Source organism: Ylistrum balloti, unplaced genomic scaffold (genome assembly GCF_031769215.1).
Source record: "Ylistrum balloti isolate Yb309-2 unplaced genomic scaffold, AGI_CSIRO_Ybal_v1 Utg371132, whole genome shotgun sequence".
NCBI lineage: Eukaryota > Metazoa > Mollusca > Bivalvia > Pectinida > Pectinidae > Ylistrum > Ylistrum balloti.
Window position 1 is genome coordinate 937,211 of NW_026782621.1, and position 11,385 is coordinate 948,595.

General features: G+C 34.1%; 2 protein-coding genes across 2 annotated transcripts; one reads left to right on the top strand and one right to left on the bottom strand.

Annotated features, from left to right (window-relative positions):
* The first annotated feature begins 590 nt into the window (after nt 1-590).
* LOC132560958 (probable RNA-binding protein EIF1AD) lies at nt 591-6,357 on the top strand. The gene is made up of 5 exons (XM_060225664.1): nt 591-823; nt 2,018-2,155; nt 3,676-3,784; nt 4,236-4,344; nt 5,794-6,357. The coding sequence occupies exons 2-5, from the start codon at nt 2,069-2,071 to the stop codon at nt 5,969-5,971; spliced, it is 483 nt and encodes a 160-aa protein (XP_060081647.1). The 5' UTR covers nt 591-823; nt 2,018-2,068; the 3' UTR covers nt 5,972-6,357.
* Nucleotides 6,358-9,021: 2,664 nt separating this feature from the next.
* LOC132560936 (uncharacterized protein C20orf85 homolog) lies at nt 9,022-11,093 on the bottom strand. The gene is made up of 3 exons (XM_060225639.1): nt 11,032-11,093; nt 10,385-10,469; nt 9,022-9,276 (listed from the first exon to the last, which is right to left on the bottom strand). Exons 1-3 carry the CDS (start codon nt 11,091-11,093, stop codon nt 9,022-9,024), a joined length of 402 nt encoding a protein of 133 aa, XP_060081622.1.
* Nucleotides 11,094-11,385: the final 292 nt, after the last annotated feature.

Below are 11,385 nucleotides of genomic sequence, written 5' to 3' on the forward strand. Positions count from 1 at the left end.
TTTTATATGTGTAAGAAGATATAGAAGCGTTCTGACTTACTTGCCAAAATCAAATATAAAATTACAACGGACCTGCAATGGAAATACATAATTTAAAAATCGGTTAAATAGGTCTTTAGGTAAACCCATTTTACCTTAAAGTATTCGTGAAACAACTATTTCACTTGTTGGAAGATATTAACACGTCGGGTAAAAGTACATTAACATGTACATGGTGTATACATATATGTACGGTCTGTGAGAGCTAGCTCATTCAACCTCTTGTCATTATGCTCATCTAAGATATATATATATATATAAGAAAATGGAATATTTTCTTACATTTCGTATTTTTAAAATTAATAAGAATATCGATTAATAAATACATTAGACTGTCTCACTTAGCTTTAGATTTCTTTAAAAGAGTTGTCCTTTGTATGATTATTTTGTTTCAAAATCCGGAAATGTACTCGGCACATGGTGTTTTTTTTTCTAAATTTAGAACATATTTTGTATGGTGATAAAAACGTTTTAATCCATGGCGAGTTGAACAGCCGAATTACAAGCGTGTGATTGACCGTAGTTTCAGAGCGGAAGCGTGTTACTAGTGTCTATCGTTGGTTTATGAAAGATCTAACTTTGGTTTACTTAACTGAATTAACACGATTGATATCAGGAGAACAACAGATTTATCTCACGTCGTGCACATATTCATTCACAATAATTTCACTACCACTCGTGAATAAGTGTTCAAAGAAAACTCCGACTAGGTTTATTGCACAACACTCAGCTGACAGTATTGCAACAGCGAAGAAAACTTAACGGGCGCGGTTGACTTGTACAGGTAAACCTCATTCATGATTGATGATAATTAGAAAGCTCACTTGAATTTACTGGTCATAGAACATTATACCACTGTCACGAACATAAAAATGTCTTGAATTACTAATAATTGTATACAGACGATCTCTATGAGTGAGAAAAGCAAATATGTCTTAAACTTTAAATCAAATTATTAAGAACAACCACCTCTACTATGTCAGTGTCTCGAACTCGTCCTCATTACACCAGTGTTGCCAACATTCCAACATTAGAAATCATATACAGTGCTTTATCCTTTGCATTTTGTACATAATTTCTGTAGCATATAAGCAACAGCTGGCAGCTTTGGCTGATAGTAACACTGTGAATGGTTAGTTATACCAATGTAAAAATTAAATTGACATTGCCATTGTTTAGTTCCATACTCTAAGATTCCCTTCCTCAATTTCTATTACATGTATTGCTCACTTATTGTAGCATCTAGCTTTGCTGTGTATCTTGTAAAAGGAAGAAGAAACATTAAAAATAACCAGTCAAAGCAGCATTTTCCTTGACAACGTGTGGTTCTAATCTCATTTCAAGCTCTGAAACTATAGGCAAATGGTAGTGGATATTTCTTCAGGAAAAAATATTTTTAAGATTGTCTCAATTGGTTAACAATATGTTAATGTTACATGAGCTGCCGTGTTTTACAAGAAAAATTATTCACATGTGTTACAACACTTTTATAAACATAATAACAACACACACTGTGATAGATCTTTGTCTGTGGTAAAGACTAGGCATATTTAAGTCATTTAAATTATGATTTTCAAAGTATTTAACAATTAAATCATAAAGATAAGTATATTTCAGGAGGAAACTATCAATATTTTAGGCAAGAAAAGTCTCTGTGCCTTCCTCATTATGCCATGTCTGCTACCCTCGTTTTGCTCAATCACCCACTTGATAATTGCATATTTTGTCTGGTTACGAGACTTCTTATTTATCTATAAATGAGTGCCTTACATAGCATTTGAGGTGTTCCAAAGCAAGTCAACCTGAAAGAAAATGTCGGTTATTGGATAAGCTGACAGATGAGTCCTTCACATCAGTCTAAATGTTGTGTTGACTTGGGTAAAATGAGCGAGTTGGCATGCAGTACAGATATACTGCATGTACATTTATTGACAGACAAAGCTAACTTTCCTCCAGAATGCCTTATAATTTGTTTCAGGTATTTTTTTTCAACTGGTTGCTACAGAAGAATGTTCTTTTAACTTAAGAGATGTCAAAAGCTACAAAGAGGAAACATGTTACCAAGGAAGTTCTGGATGAATTTATCCTCCCTGAAGGCAGCCAGCAAATTGTAAAGGTACATTATGAAGAATAAACATAATGAAAAGTATAAGCTTTGAAATTTTAATAATTAACCATGTTGATATTACAAATAAAATTGCTTTTTAATTTACATTTTCATTTTTGCCTTAAAGTTCTCAGCTTATTTCTTTTCACAACTTCCTGAAAATATTTGTAGTTTTGGAGGTGAGGTACGAGGGTTGATTTATAAATTGTGAGTCTTGTATTAAAAGGTTTGACTTTTGGCCTACATATTGCATTACTTTTTAACTTAATCCCATTCAGTATCTAACACTTCAGTGCTTTTTGCCAGGGAAATTTAAGGGCCTCAATGCTACTTTTAAAGAAGTCCTTTTCTTGACCATTCAGAGAGTCTTCCACTGCATGTATGATGTTATCATCTTACTGAAAGTGGGTACCAGAAACAGACTTTTTCAATTTTGGAAATAGATGAAAGTCTGATGGAGCAAGATCAGGTGAATAAGGCACAATGAATTGTTCATGGCTTACTGCCTAAGAAGTGATGCATAATATGTGTTGTTGATTTTTTGTCCCTTTGCTGATAACCTACCATCAGAATACTATCAGCATCCTAGGCAATAACCATTCCAGCTGATGGAACACTCTTCGCCTTCTTAGGTAGGGTGAACCAGGGTTCTTCCATTGTTAAGACTGTTGTTTGGCTTGTCACAAACCTCTGCAGAAAGTTAGCAGGATCTGCCTCTAAAAGGTTTAGATAAGCATAAGGCAAAGTCTGCCTGGTATGCCTCTGGTCAACTGTCAGTAGTGTTGGTACCCAACGGGCTGAGAGCATTCTCATTGCGAGATCTTTCGTAAGAATGGAATATACTCTTTCCTGTGAAATCCCAACTGTACTAGCTATACATTTCTCCATAACTCCCCTGTCAGTCATAACAATATCATGGACTTCATTGACAATTTCTGGGGTTGCAACAGTGACAGGCTTTCAAGGACAGGCCTCATCCCCAAGGCAGGGTTAAATTCCACAACCCACCTTTCATGGTAACATATGAACGGGCATCATTCCCAAGTGTTGCTACCATATCAGTATGGATATCATTAGGTGCTAGACCTTTCTTATGATGCAAATATGCAAATGTCACTTGCCTTGTTTACTTTAAATTGCTACCTCTTCGACATAAACTGACAGAATGACACCAGACTTCAGGTACAGAGCCTTGAATAGTCAGGGAATAGTAGAGCTGAAAAAGGGCATCCCTGCTTAACTTCTTAATAAAAGGCTCACAACTTATCAATCAGCGCTCATATTACAGTTGTCATCTGGTCATGACCGGCATAGCATATTATACAATTGACTTGCATGTACTTGGCAACAATATTGATTATTTACATTGGTCAGAATTAGAACAGTTTCATACAAATATTTAGAATTATGCTTTGGTTTATTAATATAATGACTTTGAATAGTTCTGCAGGCAAAACCTGTATTTTCAATAAGCACATTCAACGTTACTGTCCAAACATGTCCTATTTATGTATTATTTAATATTGCAGGTCACAGCAGGGAGAGGAAATAATTTGCATGAAGTGGAATCTGAAAATCAAGAAAAGTTTTTAGTCAGCATGCCAACTAAATTCAGAAAAAATGTATGGATCAAAAGAGGTATGATTTCAACAAGATGCAGTTGCCTCCCTTGTTCTGCCATTATCAACATAGTTGTTGTGCCTAAACTTGTTCTTTTTTTAATTCTAATTTAAATTGGTTTTGCAGATGTGACTGATCATCATGTAAAACTGTTTTTATTTATTGTGTAGAAAATTACATATTTTTACTTTTGTTGTTGAAATTGATTTGAAGCTTAGTCTACATGTAGATTACAACAATCACAGATGTGATATTGTTAAAACCACAAGTCATCTTTCAAGCTTTTTTTCAGAGTTTTTTGATTGATGTTACTAACATGATAATTAGTCAACAGCATGTTAATAATTTGAAATATGGTTTGAAGTCCAAAGTTTTTTTAAAGTAGATGAATATTTATAGAATTTCGTATATCATAATATAAGGGCTAAAAACTTCATTTAAATGAAGAATCTATGAACCTTTTTTGTAGGAGACTTTGTCCTGGTGCAACCTATTGAGGAGGGTGACAAAGTAAAAGCAGAAATTATTACAATTCTGTACAAAGAGCAGATAAAGTACATAAAACAGGAAGGACTGTGGTAAGTTTGTGTATCAGTAGGATATCTGTACAAGTCAACTTGGTAAATCTGGAATCTATCAGTTCATACATAATAGTACAAGTAAAGATTAGGGGTTGTAACAATACACCTGTGCATCATGATATGAAGCTACAATATGGTTATCGAATTGCTGCTGTATCGGATGTGAATGATACAGTCAAGAATTCATTTTGTTGCAATTAAAAGCCTGTTCACATTGCAACAATTTAGTTTTAAAATTATGCATTCATGTCATTTGTGTGTTAATGCATTAACATATAAAATTCGAAATTATTTTTTATGGTAGAAGTAAGAGAAATCATCAATCGTTGTCATGGGTATGTGTTGTAAAAGTGTTGGATGCAAAAGAAGTTTTGATAACACCCTTATTATTCCAGTCTAGTGTTTGGACAAAGTTTGGAATCAAAGTAACAATAGAAAAACAAAGTGATTATATCATGGTATGTAGAATGTGTCGTAGGGAGATACATAACACTGAGAAATGCCAAATATGTCATTTTATTTTAATTGCAATGGCCAAACAAGTTCTATTTAAACTTGATGGTGAAAAACACCAAAGGAAACAAGACGTCGCTGACTGTGTGCCTTTTATGATATTTTAAATATACTTGATAAAGGATATAAAAATATTGCACAAGGTGAGGGGACGTGAATTGTCAAATACAATAATATTTGATGAATGCTTCGGTAGAATCAAACTCAACGTGATCTTCTGTTAATTTTAACATTTTGAATAAGTTTGACAAGAACTTGAAGTAAGCAGGTTGGAGTAGCATACATCAACTTGTATGTTTATACCAAGTGATTGCTCCTGACATGGTCAAAATATTTTTAAAATCTTAATCTGTCCTGATTTTGATATCTAGGAGTTTTAATAGAGTTCATTTATCTGCCTGTCCTTTCAATGTCCATATTTCATCTTTTTGTTATAATATTATGAAAGCTGTCTGTTTTGTAAATAATTATAGTCGTGAAATTTACATAATCATTACTTTTCTTTATATTACAATTTAATTTAAAAAATGTTAAAACCTATATAAATTTTTTGCTTACTTTTATGTGATTTATTTTAATGATACTAAATTCCATGCACATCACAGATTCACAATTATTTCATATTATATTTGTCTGTTAATTATAGATAATTTTATCATGTGTCATTCATACATAAAGACACCAATATGAATGCTAAAATTTGGAGGTTGTCAGATATCTAGATGTTTCAATCCACAATTTTGGAACATGGGCATTCTTGAGTATGTAAACTGTTTTTGTCTATATATATATACTATTGTTTATATGTAAATGATGTTAAAGGAGAGATACATAATCAGATAAAATCTTGTGACACATGTTTTAATCATTTTTAATTTAACTTTTTAATTGAGTGTTGGTGATTGTTAATGAGATTGTTGTACATTCCTGTAGGCCTGCAGCGTTTCAGGATAGTGAAGAGACTAAAAGTGATGGTATGATCCCAGATGATCTTCTACCTCCAAGTGATGATTCTGATGAAGAAAATGAGTGTGACATTGTTGTGAACATTAACAGACAGCAAGTCGCTGTATACGATGAGAGTGATGACAGTGAAGAAGATGACAGCTGAATTTCCTTTTTACTGGAATGTGGGATCACACAAATTTCTTTCTGTTTTCTAAATCGAAGAAATTTCATCATTTCCACAGGTCATTGTTGCAGAATCTGTGATTCTGTAAATCTTCTGTTGAATGTGGGATTTATTTTGGATTTGAATTTGAATTTAATTTAATAAGATGAAACGTGCAATGCTTGTCACTTTTCTTATTAATTCTGTATCAAACAGAATGGAAATTGATCTCAGCAAGTCTTTCTGATTCCTATTCAGTTGAATATAGGGAAGTTTCACTGAAGTAATACGGTATTATTTTTGCTGTTATAACATTGACAACACATATAAAACTCTGTAATTTATATAGAATGGATGTGTTTTGTTTTCATTTTATCTTTAAGGGGCTGAGGGTTTGGGTTGGGGTTGGGATAACTGTTAATCCATTGTACTTTAGTGCAGTTGCACATTGAATGACATGATGCAGTGGTTATATGTGAAACACAGCATTTCATAAACGATGCTTTTGATATATATTGCAATTTTCAACTACAATTCCAACTTGTTTTTTCATTATTTCTATCTAACATTTTCAAATGTTAGACCATCATTATACATGTTTTTTTTGTGACAGATCTAACATTGTAAAGACAAAGTAACTATAAATGATGTTCAAGAGGAATTTGTTGGAGTTTTCTTTCATTTAGAGGAATTTGTTACAATTTTTTTTCATAGCAAGTGATTCAAGAATTGACTGAAAAAAAGAAAATTAAAAACCAACTTATATCATGGTTCACATTTAGCATTACAAATATCTTTTGTTTGTAATGAAAAGTAAGTTCATCTGTCATGACAGTTAAAATCCATCGTTGACTTTTTACATTATGATGAAATGTAAGCACATTTCTTTTTGACTTAGAACTTGACTTAGAAAAAGTTAGAACATGTGCTTGTTTCTGAAGACTTGATACATGTATTAACATTTTGGATGATTAGTTATGTGTAGTTTGCAGATGTAGCAAGAAAATTGATACTTATATTTCAGACTTGTGTTACCTGGTTACTTGAATTTATTAAAAAGCTTCATGATATGTATAGATGGAGGACTTCAAGGAATCTCAGAGTGCATTTCTGTAGTAAGACTAGTGTTACATGGACCAGAAACATGTTGTACTCCATGTCAAAATGGAGTGTGGTTTTTTGAGGTTCAGTCTTCACTCAAATGTCAGTCAAGGAAGCATGAACAAGGATTTTGTCATAACTTGTAAACAATTATGATAAATTACATCTACATTGAAATACCTCTTGTTAATATATTCTTCAGCCTGTGTAGACATGATTGTTGGTAGTATATATCTAAACATGGTTGTCACTGTCACTAATGATACAGAAGATGAAATGTTGGCACTAAGTTTAGTTGTTTTACATACCATGATGTGTCAGGTTTAAAATTCAGAACAAATAAATTTGTTGACATTTTCTATGATGTCTGTAATCTGTTCCTTGACAGATATGTTTTCACTTTATTTCAACTTCTGTTGCTAACCTTTGTCCTTTAATTGATAATAGCAAATGTAGTTTCATGTAAATGGTACAATTCCGGATAAAAAATTGACATTACAATGCTAAACATACCCTTGCATATATAAATCTGACATAGGAGCTACAATTGTACAATCTTGCTTATTCAGTGTCACAGAGCAAATGAAATTATGGCAATTTTATTTGCTCATTATATATATCTGAAGCAAACAAGCATGCTGATCATTTTGGAAGCAATACATATTCCCTCCCTTCTCACCCCTACAATATACTGTTGCATTACTGAAGTTACTGAATGGAGTTTGCTCTTAGGAATAATTTTTAGCTCACCTGGCCCGAAAAGAAATTACCTTGACCTATGTTCAAGGTCACAGGGGTAAAATTTTTAAAAACTTTAAATGACTTCTCATTGAAATGGAAGGCTTGTAGGCATGATATTTGACTGGTATGTTCTGAGGATGAAGCTCGACAAGGTTTCCGAGAAGAAATGAGGTTGACCTACTACATAACTTCTAGCCTTTTTTATTCTCAGATTACCATTAAGGCCCATTAACATTGTGTTTGTTAATTTACATACTGAATTTTTAAAAAATTAAGAAAATACCAAGTGAGCGTTGCAGGTCCATTGGGCCTTTCGTTTGGATGGAAAAATGGAAATTGTATACAGATATTTAGTGTAATGTAATTACATGTAGATTCTAAATGTAAAACCACTCAAAATTTTAAGGTTAGTACTTTGTCTGTCTAAATCAGCTAAAACATCAACTAGGTCTGAAACCCTTTACTAAAAAGTCGCATAGATACAATATAAGTAAGCATGACTGAAAAAAAATTCAGAAAAGAGATAGGTGAACTTTCTTTGTTCCAAAGGTCCAATTAACTCCGTCAAAAAGGCGATAAGGGACTAAGAATAAACCTGGTCTGTAACTTATTGGAAATAGGGCATTACTGGCCGATAAACACAGGTAGGGGAAGACGTGAATAGTTTTGTTTCAAAATGTGTATGTTAAATGGTAACCATCGACTTTTTGACCTTTGACCACTGACCCTGAAAATCAATAGGGTTCATCCTCTCATAAAGAACAAATAGTTCAACTATGATTATCCCCGACTCGTGTAGATGCACCGATACATGTGTACACGGACGTACATGGACATATAGACACTTGGAACTGTGTACGGGTATTCATTTTCAGCATCAAACAAGCAATAGAAAACGTCTGTTATGTACAGACGTAAAACATCTTCCTGTGACCTTGAGATGAAGGCTCGTGAAAAATCATGTTAATGATAATAGCAGCAGAAACGTTACAATTACGTTTAGAAGCAGTGACCTTGACCTCGTATATACATCCAATTATGTAGGCCAAGGTCTTTGTTAAACACAAGACAGACGGTGATATAATAGTGATGATAAATTTATGATGTATTTATTTTATTTACAAATTATATTTACTGTATATTTATTCATAGGAAGCTTTCCAAAAATATCCGATTACTTTATATAACCTGGTGTTCAATTCTTGTTTCTATGGCGCACTCTCCTGTGGCCACCTTAGCAACCGAAGGATGCCACACTGCCCACGAGAGTCTGGTCCATATATCTCAAGTTGATCTTCTGGTTTCGTGACCTTCCAGCCGATTTGTTGGGTTGTTGTTACAGGAAAGTCGAGTTGTCTGCCCTTAGGCTTGTTGATAGGAGGAAGTTTATTGTTCCTGTAGGGACTGTAGGGCGTCCTCGGCCGGCAAACTGGAGTCGGTTGTCCTCGCAATTGGCAACTCAACTGTGCAATATATAAGTTATTGAAATAATGTATTTTCCAAATACGTTTTATATGATGATGTGAAGAAAGCACATTGTTTTCGAGAATTCGTTGGAATTAACTTAGCCTCAATTAAGTGATTTAAACATTAGATGTACTATGTACATGTACAGTACATTTTAGCAGGGATTACATGCAAATCAATGATTTAGCACAAGAAACAAAACTAAATGAATATGATTAGACACCATAAGTACAAATGTATATGTATGAAAGCATGACGTACACTTTGCTCGACGGAATATTACCCTGTGTTGGTTTCCAAGACGGAATGCTTCTCATTAAGATACCTTGTGTTGTGTTCCCCGATGGAATGTTTCTCATTAAGATACCCTGTGCTGTTTTCCCCGACGGAATGTTTCTCATTAAGATACCCTGTGCTGTTTTCCCTGACGGAATACTTCTCAATAAGATACCCTGTGCTGTTTTCCCTGACGGAATGTTTTTCATTAAGATACCATGTGTTGTTTTCCACGACGGAATGCTTCTCATTAAGATAACCTGTGTTGTTTTGCCCAAACGAAATGCTTCTCATTAAGATACCCTGTGATGTTTTCCCCGATGGAATGCTTCTTATAAGATACCCTGTGCTGTTTTCCTCGACGGAATGCTTCTCATTAAGATACCCTGTGCTGTTTTTCCCGACGGAATGTTTCTCATTAAGATACCCTGTGCTGTTTTCCCCGACGGAATACTTATCATTAAGATACCCTGTGCTGTTTTTCCCCGACGGAATGCTTCTCATTAAGATACCATGTGTTGCTCTCCCCGACGGAATGCTGATTAAGATACCCTGTGCTGCTCTCCCCTACGGAATATTTCATAACATAAGATAGCATGTGTTTTTTCTTATAATTGTTGAATATTGGTGCCTTTAATGCAGAATTGTTTAAAAATATAACTTTGTTTTAAACGTTTAGAGCGAGTGTCACATACTATGACAAACAGAATAACAATCGTTGTTACTTAGTAGAATACATTGATAAGCTTTATATACTGAAACGACGTCGAATTTTGGATACATATCATATACATGTCCCTCGTCCTGTGTTATTCGTTTATGACTTACCGACTCGTACTCGTGTACAAGGTAACCCCATTTCGCTGGCCATCTAAACCTCTGGGACATAGTCTCATGACGAACATGATCCTTCCTTAAAACAAATAACAGATGGAATGAGATTGTTCTATGTATTACCTGTGTAATAGAATAGGAGAAAACATTTTTGACTACTTCCCGACAGGAATCGAACACGAATCTCTGTCATGATAATCCACGTCTTTAACACACATTGACTTGCATATGGCACGAATTCCCAACCCACGATCCATGTATATGTATTATAGTTCCTGCGAGTCCATATATGATATATAGACCGTAGGTGAGGAATTTGTGTTCCTGGCCGCCGCTTAATCGAGACCTTTCACTACATAAGTCTGCAGATCCATGATATCAAGAAAGAGGCTTCACACAAAACGACGACTTGTATGCCAGATATGTGGAAACAATGGTTTCTTGCTTTCTACAAAATGTGTAATTAAGCTCTCTAAGTAAAAAGGGACCCCGTTCTTCAGTTAAAAATTATGCCATTGGAATTATGCACAAAAATGAAGTCTTTGTCAAATATGAAGTATAATCCATGACATACACTTTGTAGGCATTTCCCAGTAACTTGCATAAAGAAATTTAACAAAAAAATATAAAAGGCAACCTACCATATTTGGTCATTATGGACGAAATTTAGATGCTGCGCGATTTTCTTGTCTTTTGACGCCATCGCTTCACGTTGCTACGCACCGCGTGCAGCGATGAGCTGATGAAGGCAAATGACGTCACAATAATGCTGACGTCACAATGCAATAAATGGGTATTGAAAGGTCAACGTGATACAGACACTGACACAATGGAACTAACCAGTCAGTCACGTACCTTTCGTTAAAAAATGAAAACTGGCTTATTTATTTTATTTTATTCATATTTTTATATTTAGTTTTGCCCTGCTTCTACATTTATACCCGTATATATTTACAAAAATATATAGCGCTTTGTTACCTTTTTTCTATAGCTGG